At 38.6% G+C, this 17,295-nt stretch overlaps 1 protein-coding gene across 1 annotated transcript in view; it reads right to left on the reverse strand.

Annotated features, from left to right (window-relative positions):
- TLL2 (tolloid like 2) overlaps nucleotides 1-17,295 on the reverse strand; it is a 116,913-nt gene that overhangs the window by 44,900 nt on the left and 54,718 nt on the right. The window contains 4 exon segments of the mRNA XM_055300211.1: nucleotides 325-430; nucleotides 1,417-1,595; nucleotides 5,806-5,923; nucleotides 8,565-8,720. Coding sequence (XP_055156186.1) covers nucleotides 325-430; nucleotides 1,417-1,595; nucleotides 5,806-5,923; nucleotides 8,565-8,720 — 559 coding nt within the window.

Raw genomic sequence — 17,295 nt, forward strand, 5'->3', positions numbered from 1 at the left:
CTCCCCCACCCACTGGAAATTTTACACAGAGCCCCTAAGTTATTATCCTGGCCAACCTCTCGATAATTTCCGCTTTCCAGTTTGTTGCTTGTGACATTAGGGTGTGATGGAACACCGGCTTCACAATGGGATTCAATCTCATTAGCGGGAACCTGATTAGATTATATTTCACTGCAGCCCAGAGGCCACTGTTATTTCAAGGACAGACAGGCCAACTGTGCGAGGAGCGTGCAGAGACCCACTCTCCGCAGACCTCCAGGAATCTGACCCAAGCCTGGGGCAGGCACAGTGACACACACATGAGACAGAAGCATAGATTCCAACCTGGAGAAAGTGTTCCGGGCGTAGTGCATGATGCTGTCGAAGTCGTAGATCTCTCCCAGAGAGCTCACTTCCCCAGCTTCCATTTTTAAGAAATTATACTCCTGACCTGTGACACAACACTCTGTTAAGGCCTTTGAATACCAAGGCAGGTACCTGAAAGGAGGCAGAGGGGGAGAAGGAGGGGCCCATAGCAACTTGAGAGCTTGGTCAGCCCAATCAAATAACAGGGCATTGTGGGCATTCTCATTGTTTCCAGCAGACTGGAAATTCGAAACTTCCAACAGCCCTACATTCTCCCAACCCCACCATTTGACCCTTCCCCAAGTGCCACTCGAAACTCTTGTACTAAGTTTGTAGACAGGTTCATTTTTGATCCGACTGCTCAGAGACTCAAAAAAAAATCAATAAATAAATCTCTGATCTGGCTACTGAAAGAGCAAAAGAAAAATCAAACAGTTAAGTTCAATCCCAAAGAGTTCACAATTCAGAACCTTGAAAATATTTTAAGGCAACCATATTATTCAACCAGCTACTTTCATGTTCAATATGAACTTCTATATAAAATCATTTAACATGGGAAGGTTTGTTTTTTTTTTAATCTAGACACTCTATCTGCCTTGGGCCGGAACGTTTCCAGGCAGAAATACTGTTCTGACATGTATTCGTATCCTAACTGTATTTCAGTTTCAAAAAAGATGTGCTACTGAAAAGTCAGCAAAAGTGACTCTTATAAAGCAACCAAGAGAACTCTTTTTTTTTTTTTTTTTGGCTTCTCAGCTTTGATGCTGCAACAGTGTTCTGGTCCATTCTGTTCCTGTTAGGAAATAGAGTTGGGTTTCATTGTCCTTTACAACATGAAACGTCATTTAGTTTCTGCCATAACCTACAAGCTATAGCAAGAAGATTTCCCAGGAAGGACCACAGATGACAGTGACAGTGCTGGTGACAAATGCATGCACAATAGGGTCGCTGTCTCCTTACTTAACAAATGAGCATGGTCGGCTCCCCGAAACCCCTCTCCTTCACACCTGCCTGACCCGGGAATGCCACCTTGCTGGCCAGTAGCTTCTAGACTCCATACTGGCTCCTTACCTGGTTGGATGTTTTCTCTGATGATGGTGACATGCTGGTCTCTGTCTGGCCGGGTGTGTTCATGCCAGAACCCAACTACATGGCCCAATTCATGTGCCACAATGCCAAACTTGTCACAGTTTTTCCCAATGGATATGGCCTGTGGGCCTCCTCCTCGGCGCCCAACATAGGAACAACAGCTGGATGGTTGCAGAAATACCCAGATCAGCAGGTCAGAGAATAGGGAGAGTCTAATACCCTCCCCAATATATGTGTGCATGCATGTACATACATACATGTATATACACATGTACGCACACACATACATGTGTACATCTAAAAGGAACACAGACTTTCAGAGCTAAAAGCACTTTCCTTGTCCAAATTCCCTCCCAATACAGAAATTCCCTCCAAAAATGGTTCACCTTTCTGGTGGTCATGGATCCACTTGAGAACCTAAAGAAAGATAAGGGCTAGAGTCCTGGAATAAAGCCCATACCCTTCATGACCTCTGCACCCCCAAGTCTCTGTTGGATCATCTCTGACGACAAGGAAAAAAGATAATGAAAGGAGTTAGCTGAGTAAAGCATGAGGCTTGGTTCCCTTATTGGAGGAGGTTTAGAAATGATTCCCCTTCTGGGCACAATTATTTTTTCAAATAACATTTATTCCTAACATATTATTCTATATTATTCCTAATAGAGAAAGGTATAAGAAGGGATATTAAAATGGCCCACAATCCCACCACCTCCAACACCCAGATAACCTCTATCAAACATTTAAAAACATACATGATCAAGGGTGCCTGGGTGGCTCAGTTGGTTAAGTGTCCAACTCTTGACTGTGGCTCAGGTCGTGGATCTCAGGGTCATGAGATCCAGCCCCGAGTTGGACTCTGCACTCAGTATGGAGTCTGCTTGAGATTTTCTCTCTCCCTCTGCCCATCCCCTCCTTCAAATAAATAAATAAGTATTTTAAAAAATACATGTTCAAAATATTGAATATTAAGTCTTTCATCCCTTTTAATCTCTTCATCCAAAGACAACCATTGTTAAGTGTCTTGAGCATCCTTCAGAAAAATTAGATATACATATTTTTAAATTACAAAATGCACTATATACCTTGTCCTTCATTTTTATCTTTCTACTTCCTTAATTTAGAGATCTTTTTATAACAGCACTTATAGACCTCCTTCGTTCTTTCCAAAGTAACATAGTACTAAATTTTAATTAATCAGCCTTTTATTAGTGTACATTTATGCTAATTCTAATTTTTACTATTTAAACAAAGCCTCATGGGAGAGGAAGAGAAATAACAAGAAAAACAAAGAAATGGTTGGATTCTTGTTCGTGGCAGGGTAAATACCTAGCATTGGGATTGATAGATAAAAGGATATATGCATTTGAGCTTTCCATAGGTGCTACCATATTTGCTCCCCAAATGTGTCTACTTTTATGCCCACTAATAATATATTAAAAAGCCCTATTTCCCCACAACCTGGCCAACACTGCTTTTATCAAGTTCTTTTTGTTAACTGGATAGGTGAAAAATGGTATTTCACTGTATTGAGATTGGATAGTTTTCCATGTTTTATATGACATTTGTATTTTTCTTTCTTTTGAACTATGTGACCACATCTTCTCTATATTCTTTTGGCTTGTCTAACTTTTTACTATTGATATGTACACTTTACTAGTGATATGATTCACTCTTTGTGAATTAAGAAAATGAGTCTTTTTGACTATCAAATATATTGAAAATATTTTTTACATGTTAGTTCTCATTTGGTTTTTTTTTTTAAGTGTTGTTTAAGTTTTGTTTTCACCAGATAGAACTTTAAAATTTCAAGGTATGTAATGTCTTCATTTTCTTATATCCTGCTCAGAAAGGCCATCTCTATGACAAGATTATAAGTAAAATCTATAATTTGACTTACCATTTCACTCTAATATTTTTTAAATTTCTTTTTTCTTTTCTTTTCTTTCTCCTTTTAAAAATGTTTACATATTTGATCCAGCTACAAACATTTGGATGTAAGAAATGAGGAAGGAGCCCAGCTTTATGTTTTTCACAACGAGCCATCTATCCCAGGATTAAAATATCCCAAATGACTAATCCAGCTTTCTCTCACTCATTTAAAATGCTAGCTAAATTTGTGTATAGCCATATTCATTTTTAAACTCTTTTGTTCTGCTCCAAATGGTCTTAATTATTATCATCTTCACTTGCATTTTAAATCCTAGATGTTTAAAAAGACCATCAGACCTCTTCCCAAAATCCCCACCCTACTTCTGTCCCTCTATCCCTGTGCTCTCTGTCTCTGTCTCTCTCTTTTTCTCTCTCTCTCTACCTCTGTCTCTCTCTCTCTTTCCTTCTCTCTTGTTTTTTTCTATATGGGCATTTCTCCAGATAAACTCTAGTAGCATTTGTTTAAGTTCTAAAAACACAAACACATATACTCACATATACATAAACATAGATGTTTGAATCAGAATGGCATGCATTTATAGGGTATTTTAGGGAGTTCTGACATCTTTACTATGTTCAGTATCCCCATACCAGGAAAGTGGTATGCATTTCCATTCTTACTTTCTTTTCTTCAAGTTTCCTTAGAATTTTAGCATTTTCTTCCTAGAGGTCTGGCATATATTTGTATTTTTATTAGGTTTATTCTCAGCTATATTATTTATTATGTTTCTAATAAAGTGATATTTTTCCCATTATAAAAGTGAATTAAAGTATTTCATCATAAGGAAAAGTAATTGTTTATTACATTTATAATCCGTCACCTTAACAGGGTCTCCTTTTGTTTCTATTAGTTTCTCAATTGCTTTTCCAAGTTTTTAGACACGTGTCACATTAACTTCAAACAATGTAAACATTGCCTTGTTCCTGCCAATACTTACCGTGTGTGTTTCCTTCTCTTATCTAATTATATTAGCTAGCATTTCCCAAAACATGTAAAATTATTATGGTGATCATGAACATCTTCAACTTGTTCCTAAGTCTAACAGGAATGTTTCTAGAATTATCATTATTGAATCTGATGTGGGCTGTTGGGATACACACACAAACACACACACACACACACACACACACACACACACACAGCTTTAGCTATATATCTCTTTAACTTAAAATTGTGGGGCTTTTATTGCCTACATCTTGTAATATTAATCCTGATTTCTTTATGACCTAAGAGTTGTACAAACAAAAAATGGAGCTTTTAACTTACTAGGTAATGCAGGGTGTTTATTCTACTTTTTGTTATGATGTCCAGTCTCATTGCTTTGCAATCAGAGAATATGTTGTTAATGTTATTTCTGCCTTTGAGAATCCGTTGAGGTGTTCGTCATGCTTAACAGATGGACAATTCTATAAATGTTCAATACACACTTAAAAGCTGTGTTATCAGATTGCAGAATAGGATCCAGAGGATCAACTCTATTAATTATATTTTTTCAATCCTCTACAAATCTCTACTTATTTTTTGGCCAATTTGCCATTGCTTTACTTAGGCTGACAGAAATGAAATAAAGACGTTGCTGCTGATGTTTCTGTCGATTCCCCTTGAATTCCCTGGGGCTGGTTTTATGACTACGCCGTTTGGTGCATAAAGATTTATGAGGGTCATATTCTCACCGTGGCTTGTACTTTTTCTCATTATAAAGCATCTCACCTTTTTAAAAACTCTTTCTGACTTTAAAAACAAAACAATACAGGAATGAAACTAAAAATGCCTTGTCCATAGCTAAAATTATGATCCCAACATTCTTTTTGTTAGCATTTGCCTATGTGCCTTCTTTCCTTTTACATGAAACCTTCGTGGGTCATATCCTTCAGTAGTCATTTCATGCACACACCATGTAGCTGGGGTGAAGTATCTGAACCAGTATGGGAAACTTTTTCTTTCAGTATGATAGTACATCACACTTACATTTACTGGCATAACAGGTAAGTTTAGTCACAATCCAGGCATCTTATGCTTTGTTATGTTTTCTGGAGGAAGTCTGTAAGCCCATGGAACCCATAAAATTACATGCAGAATTTTGCATAAATGTTTATCTGTCATGAGGAAGCCCAGAGCTTTGTCAGATTCTCAGTAGGATTGCTGACCTCCAATTGGTTCAGAACCACTTCTCCATATGAAACACCCTCAATTCCTTCAATCACTCTCATGACAGGAGACTCAGACCCGTTGTCTTCCTAGAGTCTTCTTTCTGACCCACCTACTTCATCCTTGGATTATGAGTTTATTGAGGGCAAGGGGAGTTTCTGACAACCCCTAGGCTGCTATTTATGACAGCTCCTTGGAAATATTTCGTTTTCCAGAGAAAATTCAACACTCATGAGCCATCAGACGTGTCTGGCTCTGATTCTGCTGAGATGATCTTGCTTTTGCTTACTTACCCACAAGTCCTGTAACTGAACACAATAAAGCTCTCTTCATTAGTCCTTTCTATGAAGGTCACACAGGTGTGTTTCTCCCAATGTCTCATGGCCTGCTTAAAAATGGCCCTCTGGCTTCCTGAAATGACAGAGTAAGTCTCATCACTGCACTGATAGATCCATGCCTCCCTCAGAGGCCGTAAGGCATGGTGACTTACAACAATGCTTGTTCCAATGAGCAAAAAGAGCTTTTTGGATGACCCAGAATAGAAATGCACTAGGAATAAGAATTTCCCTTGCTAAGAATATAACTTTCCTGAATTACTAAAACTCAGAGAGTAAGAGTTTATGAATGGAAAAGAGGGTAAAAATAGATTTTCAGGATATCCCAGGCTCTCCAGTGTTTCCTTTGAATGGAAAGTGCTTTTCTAAACTTAAAAAAAAAAAAAAAATCTTACCCAGATTATTCAATTTGAAAATTTGAGGCTTTTGAAGTAGCTCACCAGCACTGCATTCTGCAGCCTCATTTTATTTTATATCTATAGGAACATGTGCCTATATGCTCTAAAAAGGTTTATTTTCATGTACATTCATGCTACTTTTACATGGGGGTGCAGTATTTTCTGGTGGATCCTTGAGCCTTATTTTCTACAAAGCCTTTGAAAACAGGTGAATTTCATACTTTCTCTGAAAGTGTCTTCATATTTCCTTGGCTGGAAATGTATTGAAAAATAGACAGTAAGTAAACTGTCTGGGAGCAAGAACAGAGTAGTTGTAAACTCTGGCTGATAGTTAAGTATTCTTTAAAAAAAAAAATCTATCAATCTGAGATAAAGAAGACTATTTTGATTTGCCAGAAACAATGAGAAGGATCTAGAAAAATAGTTGTTTGTGGAGTACAAAGGATGGCTGGGGGTGTCATCTGAGTTCTGCAGTGACCAGGTTGCCAAACACAAACAAAGCAATGGGAGGCTCCCATCATTGTCTGGAAGACATGGGTGTGGTGTCATATTGTTGTCCCTAAAAATGTAACTACAGAACAAAGAGTAATCTAGCTGTCCTTTTTTCTTTTTTTTTTACATCTTAATATTCTTAGTTCAGATCGTTTGTAGCTCACTCACCAAAATAGCAATCCTATTAATTACAGAATAACAAAAACCACCACGTAAAGAGAGTACTCTATATAAAATTAGTTAACTTTGATGAAGGTCATATAAATCTTTGGTCAGGAAAGCACATCAGATTTGAAAGAGCATAGTTAAGTGCCAGAGAACAAAGGTGAGTAGCTGGTTAAAATTTCAACATTTCACTTCTTTAGGCGCACTGCTTTCTCTCCTAATGATGCGGTTCCTTGAGGGCAGGTGAAGTCTTGGTCATTTTTTTATCGCCAGCATATAATTAAGTATCCAGCACAAGAAAGCCCTGGGTTAATGGCACGGGAGTGATACTGCAGGGAGAGAGAAGAGGGGGTGGGCTGGGGACACTCATGCTCTCCGCCAGCTGCTAGGTCCCTGTCATGTACGTCTTCACAGTGGCTTTACTTACTGGTGATGTTCAGTGGCTTCGGGACATCCGCCTCATCAACCACCTCTCCCAGAAGTCATAGACCCGCAGAGAGGAGGCAGACTTGCATGGGCTGTCAGAATTGGGAGCCCAGAAGAGGCCACTCTGTGTGGCTTTCTCCCACCCCCCAGGCATTCAACTAACAATGGCCACAGGCCTACTGTGGGCACAACCGTTGACCATCCACTACTTGGCCCTGTTCTGTTCTCAGTGTTGGAGAATGAAACCAAGATGTTCATTGGTACATTGAACACTGGAATGTTCTCAGTGTAGTAATGAAAACAAGACAGATAAAAGATCCCTGTGCCCATAGCAATTGGGCTGGAGACAAAAACAGGCAGAACAAAAATAAAAGTCGAATCATTTCAGGTAACGGGAAGTATCGTAGAGACTAGAAAATGGGGTCCTGGGGATCCCTGGGTGGCTCGGCTGTTTGGTGCCTGCCTTTGGCCCGGGGCGCGATCCTGGAGTCCCAGGATCGAGTCCCGCATCGGGCTCCCGGCATGGAGCCTGCTTCTCCCTCCTCCTGTGTCTCTGTCTGTCTGTCTCTCTCTCTCTCTCTCTCTCTCATAAATAAATAAGTAAATCTTTAAGAAAAAAAAATGGGGTCCTGAAAGCAAGTGGCCAGTGGGGGAATCAGGGGTATTGGGGAGGAAAAGAAGGCTTTTATGGGGACATGTCATCTGATCTGAGATGTCAGCGATAAGAATTAACCATGAGAAGGCCTAAAGAAATAATGTGCTAGGCATGGGGAGGTTAAGTAGCTTGCCCCAGGGTGGACTGCTGGCAAGTGCTGCAGCCAGGACTGGCCAACATCTAATGGCCCACTCTGGCTACCTTGTATAGTTTTGTGGGGGTGGCGGGTGGTGCAGGGTGCCCCACCCCCTCAACGGGGAGAGAAGACAGGTAAGTGACCACGTGTGACTACTCACAGCTTCCTTCTGCCTGGAGGGCTTTGCTCACATACCCACTGTGCAAACCCTGTCTATATTTCAAGACCAGGGTCAAACGTCACCCCCTGCATGAAGCCTTGCGACCTAGGTGGCCACACAGCCCCAGCAGAAACTGCAATTTCACTAGGCTTAGTGCATGAGCCCTGAAGGCGTAATGGAGTATTAGCAGGTAGGACCGCTGGGGCCCAGCATCTGCTCCACCCTACCTGAGTCTTCCTGAGAGACAAAGCACGATGCCCCAGAGGAGGGACTGGGGCTACTGACCAGTGAAGTTCCCACCAATGACGTAGGGGATGACCCCTCCAGGCCATATTCTCTCTGTCCTTGAGGTTGTGGCTCTCCGGATGCGGGGAGAAAAGGTCTCAGCTCTGGCATCTGAGGTCCTGGGGCTGTGCAGAAGCATAGCATTCTCCTCACCATCTGCAAGAAAAACACACTACCATTTATTCTGCCTTTAATTCCTTTTTCTTTTTTTTTAAAAAAGATTTTATTTATTTATTCATGAGAGACACAGAAAGAGAGGCAGAGACATAGGCAGAGGGAGAAGCAGGCTCCCCACAGGGAACCCGATATAGGACTCAATCCCAGGACCCTGCCGGGATCATGACCTGAGCCAAAGGCAGACGCTCAACCACTGAGCCACCCAGGTATCCTTGCCTTTAATTCCTTCTGTACATTATGGTTAAGACTATATTATCCATGAATCCACAAAAAGGGGTGCTAAGAACCTATGTTCTAAAGAGGGCATTTGGTCTGCTCAAGGTTTTGAACCTCCTGGTGTTGGTAATGTTGCTGGGCCTATGATGATGGAAGCCTGGAACAAGGCGCTGTGGGCTCCAAGGCAGCCTGAGATGCTCAAAATCAAGTGGGGCCCAATGAGGCATCCTTGGGGACAGAGCTGAGTCAGGGATGTACTCTCTTCTCAGTGCTGGGAACATGTAATGGAACTCACCAAGCCAATCCCATGCCCTGACCAAATGCCCACCAATGTTGCAAATGTTGAAAATCATTTGGCCAGTCTGACAAATAAAGTGAACCAGTCTGTGATGCTGGAAAAATAAACCCTGGAAAAAGCAGAGCTTCATAAACCCCCCCAGCTCTTCCAGGCTCTCGGCCCAGCTGGACCTTAAGGAGAGAGATGTGGGAAAGAAATGGAGGCTCTGTTAAGGTTCTGAGTCCAAGGTGTGCCCCGGAAATAGCAGAGACAGACAAGGTGGTGTAGAATCGTTTCAACCTATGGCACCCAGATAACCGAATCCACACTCATTTTATTCATCGTTCAGACAATGGAAGGTTTTGTTTTTAGTCTACCTGCTCAGATTCCCTCATTACTCTCATTTGGAGCATTTTCTCTTTAGTTTCTCTATCTTCTCTCTAAAATTCAGCTTTGATTTTGTTGATCTTATTCTTTTTTCATTATTTCATTAATTTTATTTTATTACTTCCTTCCATTTTCACTTATTTTATTGATGTCCTTTCCATCTTCTTCTTTAAAAAAAAAACTAGAGATATAATTCGCGCACCATCATAGACATGCTTTTAAAGTATATGGTTTAGTGATTTTTAGTATATTCACAAAGATGTGCAACCATCACCACTATAGAACTCCACGACATTTTCATCACCCCAAAAGAAACCTAGTAGCAGTCATACCCCATTTCTACCCCCAGCCCCAGTCCTTGGCCACCAGTAATCCATTTTCTGTTTCTATGGATTTGCCTATTCTAAACATTTTCTTATCAATGGAATCATGCAACACGTGGCACTTTGTGTCTGGTTTCTTTTACTTAGCATGCTTTCAAGGTTCATCCATGTTGTAGCATGTATTAGTACTCTGTTACATTTTATGGCTGAATAATATTCCATTGCATGGATATATCACATTTTGTTTATCCATTTCTCAGCTGATGGACATTTTTGGCTTTTTGGCTATCACGAATAATACTATTATGAACATTAATGTACACATTTTTGTGTGGACACATGTTTTCAGTTCTCTTGGGTATATGCCATAGACTGGAATTGTTGGATCATACAGTAACTCTATATTTAATTTTTTGAAGAACTAGCAGACTGTTTTCCAAAGCAGCTGCACCATTTTACATTCCCATCAGCAATGTATCAGGGTTCCCATGTTTCCACATACTTGTCAACACTCTGTTATTGTCAAGCCTGTTGATTATAGCCATCCTAATGGGTGTGAGGTAGCATCTCATTGTGGTTTTGATTTTCATTTCCCTAATGAACCAAACATCTCTTCATCTTATTAGTCATTTGCATATCCTCTTTGGAGAAATGTCTATTCAAATCCTTTGTCTATTCCTTAATTGGGTTGTCTTTTTATTGTTATAATTACTCTTTATATATTCTGCATACTAGACCCTTATCAGACATATGATTTACAAATATTTTCTTATTCTATAGGTTGTCTTCTCATTTTTACAATAGTATCCTTTGAAGCATAAAAGTTCTAAATTTTGATGAAGTCCAATTTTCCAATTTATCCACATTTTCTTTTGTTTCTTATGCTTTTTGTACCATACTCCAGAAATTACAGCCTAATCCAACCTCACAATGATTTATATCTATGTTTCTATCTATAGTTCTATAGTTTTGGTGCTTATATTTAAGTCTTTAATCATTTTGAATTAATTTTTGTATATAGTGTGAGGTAGGGGTCTAGTTTTATTCTTTTGCTGTGGATATTTAGTTTTTCTAGCACCATTTGTTGAAAAGCTAAGTTTTTCCCCTATAGAATTGTCTTGGCACTCTTGTAACAAATTAGTTAGCCATCCTCTTATGGCTTCTTGAGTTGAATGTTTGGTACATAATTTTCAATTTTTCTTATATCCTATTAACATGTTAAGACTACAGTTTCTAGGAGTTCTTCTTTATCAGCATTCCATCATGTGACATGTACATTTCAATGTTAGACAGTGATACATCCTATTAGCTCCACTTGTTTTCTTCTTTGATCTTTGAATTATTTAGAAACTTGATTTTTAATTTCTAAGTATTTGTTTTTCTGTGCGTGTTACTGATTCCTAACATTGTTTTATGTCCCAAGGACCCATTCTCCAAGGCAGGGGTCAGCAAACTTTTCCTGTAAAAGGGCAATCGATAGCAAATATTTTAAGTTTTGTGGTTAATATGTTCTCTGTTGCAACCAAAGAGTTCTGCCACTATAGTGCGATGGCAGCCATTGACAATATGTAAATGAATGGATATGGCTGTGTTCCAATAACAGTTTATTTGCAAAAACAGATGGCAGGCTGGATTTGGCCTCCTGGCCATAGATGACTAGCCCATGCTCCCAGGTATCAATTCTTTGGTATTCTGAATCTTCCTTTGCAGCCCAGTACGTGATTTAGTTTTTATAAATGTTCCATATGTCTTTGGGATAATGTGCATCCATTTCCGTAATTGATGGTTAAAGGGTGCTACATATGTTATTCACATATTCTATCTTACAACTATTTTGGGTCTTTGGTGTATCAGTTACTGAGAAAAGTGCTTTAAACAACCCTGACAATTAAGATTTTGGAATGTCATTTTCTCCTTTATTCTTAATTTCTGCTTTGTATTGTTCAAAGCTATGTTGTTTAAGTAATACATGGAAAGACTGTTAAATGCTCCCACTGAATTATTTCTTTCACCATTAATGGCCTTCTGTTATATCTAATAATGTTCATCCATAATAAAGATTATTTTGGCTGATATTAATATTACTATTATCAGTTTTATTTTGATTAATGTTTGCCACATAGAGCTTTTTTTCCACTCATTTTTTAAAAGATTTTACTTATTAAAGAGAAAGCAAATGAGAGAGAGAGAGACCATGAGCGGAGGGGAGGGGCAGAGGGAGAGGGAGAAGCAGACTCCTTGTTAAGCAGGGAGCCCAACTCGGGGCTTGATCTCAGGGCTCAGGGTTCATGACCTGAGCCAAAGGCAGACGCTTAACCAACTGAGCCACCCAGGCGCCACCCGCTCCTCACTATGTGTGTGTGTGTGTGTGTGTGTGTGTGTGTGTGTGTAGTTCTATGGGATTTTATCACCTGTATATGTTTGTGTATCCACCACCACATTCAAGATACTGAACAGTTGCATTACCATAAGGATCCTTTAAGTTGGCCTTTTATAATCATATCCACATCCCTGCCCCTCTCCTCTCGTCCATCCTTAAACTCTCAACCATTAATCTGTTCTTCATTTAGATAATTTTGTCTTTTGAAGAACATTATGTAAATGGGATTTTATAGTATATCACCTTTGGGAATTAGCTTTTCTTACTTGCACAGTTCCTTAGAGATTCATCTGAGTTGTTTTATGAATCAATAGTTTCCTTTTATTGCTGAGTAGTATTCCATGGTATGCATGTGCCACCATTTGTTTAACCATTCACCTAGGAAAAGATATCTGGGTTGTTTCCTGATATTACAAATAAAGCTGTTACGAGCACTCATACACAAGTGTTTGTGTGAAGATAAGCTTTCATTTCTCTGAGATGAATACCCAAGAGTGGAATTACTGGGTTGTATGGTACATGAGTTGATTTCTGGGTTCTCTATTTTGTTCCATTGATCTATGTGTTTCTCCCTCTGCTAATATGACATTGACTTGATTACCATAATTACATAGTAAGCTTTAGTATCTGGGAGAGTGATTACTGCCAGGTTATACTCTTTTTCCATGATTGTCTTAGTTATGTTTCCATATGTCTGTTCATATAGATTTTAGAATAAGGTTGTCTACACTTACAAGAAAAAGAGATGCTGGGATTTTTATAGGAATTACATTAAATCTGTAGATCAATTTGGAGATAACTGGCATCTTTACCATATTCAGTCTTCCAATCCCTAGACATAGTATATCTCTCCATTTATGTAGGTCTTTATTGATTTCTTTCATCAGTCTTGTATAATTTTTAGTATACAAATATTGTACATGTTTTTTAAGTGTATAGGTATTTCATTTTCTTTGAGTGCTTATAAATGGTATTGTGTTTTAAATTTTTATTTCTGCACGATTATTGTAAGTATATAGAAATGTAGGCAATTGGGGGTTTTGGCCTTGTATCTGCCTTCTTGCTAAGTTCACTTATTAGTTCTAGGATTCTTTTTGAATTTCTTAGGATCTTCTACATAAACAAGTCATTTGGAAATAGAAACAGTTTTATTTTTTCCTTTCCAATGTTTATGCCTTTAATTTCTTCTTCTTGCCTCATTGCATCTATAACTTCCAGAACTATATGGAATAAGAGCATGAAAGCAGACATCCTTGCCTTGTTCCTGGTTTGGGGGAAGTAATTAGTCTTTCACTATTAAGATGCAAACTGTAGGTTTTTGGCAGATGCTCATTATCAAGTTAAGATATATTCTCTCTATTCCTAATTTCTGTGTTTTTACTGTAAATGTTAGCTTTTGTTAGATGCTTTTTATGCATCAGTTGATGTGACCATGGGATTTTTCTTTTTTAACTTGTTGTTAAGGTAGGTTATATTGATTGATTTTCAAATGTTGAACCAGCCTTTCATACCTGGAATAAATTCCACTTGATAATGGTGTATACTTATTTTTTATACATTGATGGTTTTGATTTGCTAATATTTTCTGGGGGATTTCTGCATATAATCATAATTAGATTTTAGGTATATCTGTTATAAACATCAAATACCTACATTTTTTCCCTTATTGTTCAATCTGAGAATCTAACAGGTGAATTATGCTTATTTTATAACTGACATACCTGGGCTTATCTCCTCCTTTGTGTGTGTGTGTGCATTATTTGCTATTTTTCTCTTTGCTTTTTTATCCTCCTTTACTGCTTTCTGTAGGATTAAGATATTTTTCTAGGGATCCCTGGGTGGCGCAGTGGTTTAGCGCCTGCCTTTGGCCCAGGGCGTGATCCTGGAGACCCGGGATCAAATCCCACGTCGGGCTCCCGGTGCATGGAGCCTGCTTCTCCCTCTGCCTATGTCTCTGCCTCTCTCTCTGTGTGTGTGCCTATCATAAATAAATAAAATTAAAAAAAAAAAGATATTTTTCTATATTTACTTTTTATTTCCATTATCTCCTTTCTATTCTTTAGTATTGATTTTAATTTTTAACATTCGTACTGGGCTTAACAAGTACAGAGAATTAGCAAATTACAAGATGGCTCTGAAGAAATCAGTACCTCCATTCTCATTCTGAGAATACAAGGATCTTAAAGTATTTTAATTTATAAACAGACCTGATTTTTCATGTAATTGTTTACTTGCTTTTAAGACCCCAAATTAGTCACTATTATCAATGATCTGTTTGTTTGCAATACAGATTTATATCTACCTTCACATTACCATTTCCTTGCTTACTGCCATTTCTTGCACCCCAAATCTCCCTCTTGGAAATGTATCTTTTATTATTCTTTCATGATGACAATAAACTCTCTCAGTTTATTTTATCCTCACTCTCTTTCATCTTCGCTCAATTTATTTTATCCACACTGTGAAAACTAAGTTTAGCTAGGAATGTACAGAATTCTAAGTTGACAGATATTTTTCCCTCAGCACTTCAAAGATAGTATTTCAGTGTCTTTTGGTCTTCATTGTTACCAACAGAAGGTATCCTTATAGTTTAATGGTATATTCCTTCACCTGTTATCTGTCTTATCTTTTGTTCTGTTCTCCTTCTTTTGTTCTTTGTCTTTGGTATTCCTCAGCATCGTTATAATTGTCTACATGTGGATTTGTATGAATTCTCTGCTTGGGACAGTATAATTCTTCAACTGTGGAAAATCCTACTTCCTCACCTGTTTGACCACTGCATTCTCTTTCCCAGTTTCTCTATGAAAGTTCTCTCATCTTCAAGAATTTCTATTGATTACACACTTAACAGTGTCTTTTTATCTATTTTGTCCCTTTACCTTCTTCCATGTTTTCTTTATCTCTCAGTGGAGAAATATGTGTGTTTTCCTCAGATCTATTTTCTACTTCACTAATCCTCTCTTCAGTTATGTTCAATATGCTATTTATCCCATTCCAGTTTCAATAATATAGTTATCATTTCTAAAATCCCTAGCTAGTGGCTTCTAAATCTGCCATTCTTTTCTCTTCCTTACTATAGTTTCAAATTCTTCCACTGGCTCTTTTGTTATACATACTTATTTTATCTCCTTCAGACCATTCTATTATTCCTGTATCTTTGGGTACTAAATCTCCAATTTATTGTTTCTGCTGACTCTCCTCTATGGATTAACTTTTTGCGTTTCTAATGTTTCTATTTAAAGCTTATTTTTAGGGATGATCACTCCTTTCTAAAGGAGCCCCAAATGCCATCAATTATGAGTGTGACCCTATTTTTTGTTTTTGGGGGGTTCTTGGGATTCTAGGGTCTTAGATCAATTTTTATGTTAATTTCTAAGTTTAGAGTTTCTATATTTAGGAAATGTAATTGGAGAACTTATACCTATATGGGGAACAGGCTTTCAGATTCAGTTTCTTATAGATATATATATATATATTTTTTACGTACATGTAGATTAAAACCCAGGGAAGATAGCCAAGATTTCTTGCTACTCCTCTTAGCCACTAGGTAGAGTTTTTCCTCTCTCTCTCTCTCTCTCTTTAATGAGTATGAAGCCCTTTGAGGGTGTTCATTTTATGCAAGATCTCAGCATTCACTTCTCACTTCACATGGGACCAAAGCCATATCTCCTGTATTTACAGGCATGAAGACATCAGCCTCCTGTCCCTTAAATCCCAGACCAATTTTAATGCCCTCTGCACATTCTTGCCACCACCTGAAGCTTAATTCTATGAATTTGTATTCCCTATTCTCTCTTGATTATGGAAGTCTCCCTGTCTATCCTTTGATCTTAACTCTGTATCTTTTATTTGGGATGGTGGGAAGGTTATATATTATTTTCAGCAGTTCTGTTTTTGTATAGGGGTTCCTACTAATGCAGTTGGTCATATAAATAAGAAGGCTGTCATGTAATACATTTTTAAACATGAAAATAATTGTTTTACTGGTAGAATTTCTAGATCAGAAGTCATACACCTGCAATTCTTGGGATAAGCCCAACCCACAGATGTGCTTTGCTTGGCCTGGACGCTTTTGGCTCACACTGTGTTTTTTGTGGTTGTTGTGTTTTAATACCACTTTAGAAGCCAACTTTTAAAAATCATGGGATTTCACATAAGAATCCAGATTTTCTAGTTTTTCTTTAAAGACAGAAAGATGTGGCAACATTGGGCCCATCTTCCATCATTTCCAACCCACTAAGAGTTCAGTAGTACCTGCTGGCCATAGCCAAGGTACATGTTTTCCTGATTGTTGGAATCCTCTACTTCCCATTGTCTTATCTAGCCCACTTCACCCATTGACATTAGCTGCTGGGCTCTCCAGATATTCTAATTGGCCATCCCAACCCTAGGCTACAAATTGCCTCCAAGTGCATTCAAATGTGAGTTGCCCCCATGGGTAGGGAACTCCCTGGGGGCAGCAACTGTGGCTGGCCTGTTCATCCTTCTAGTCATGCCCAGCACAGTGCCTGGTTGGTGGTAAGCATTCACTGCTTTTGTATTTTGAATGAATTAATTAAAGAATGGATGAGTTATTCTAAAAATAAACAGCCCAACAGTCCAAACAATTTTGTGGCAGAAACCCTCCAAAATATTGGCAGCCCTAACACCTTTAATGTTTAAATCCTGAGAATCCTCACATCTTAAGTAATCACAGGCAGCGATGTAGCAAGTGGAAGTTTGTTATTCATTTCCCATAGGGTTTTCAACAAGTCTCTTAATTTTCTTCTGCCGCCAACTTTCCTTTGGAGAACGGGCAGAAATAGTTCTCTATTCAAGGGACCAACACTAAGATACTGTGTGTTTCTCAGACAAGCTGTGCTATATATACATGTGACCCAGTATTCCTAGGGCCAGTATGCAGCCGAGTCAGCATGGGAAAATCTTAAGTGCACCTGGAAAGAGACTAGGGTGTAATTTTCCAGAGATGGG

This window comes from Nyctereutes procyonoides, unplaced genomic scaffold (genome assembly GCF_905146905.1).
Source record: "Nyctereutes procyonoides isolate TBG_1078 unplaced genomic scaffold, NYPRO_anot_genome, whole genome shotgun sequence".
Classification (NCBI taxonomy): domain Eukaryota; kingdom Metazoa; phylum Chordata; class Mammalia; order Carnivora; family Canidae; genus Nyctereutes; species Nyctereutes procyonoides.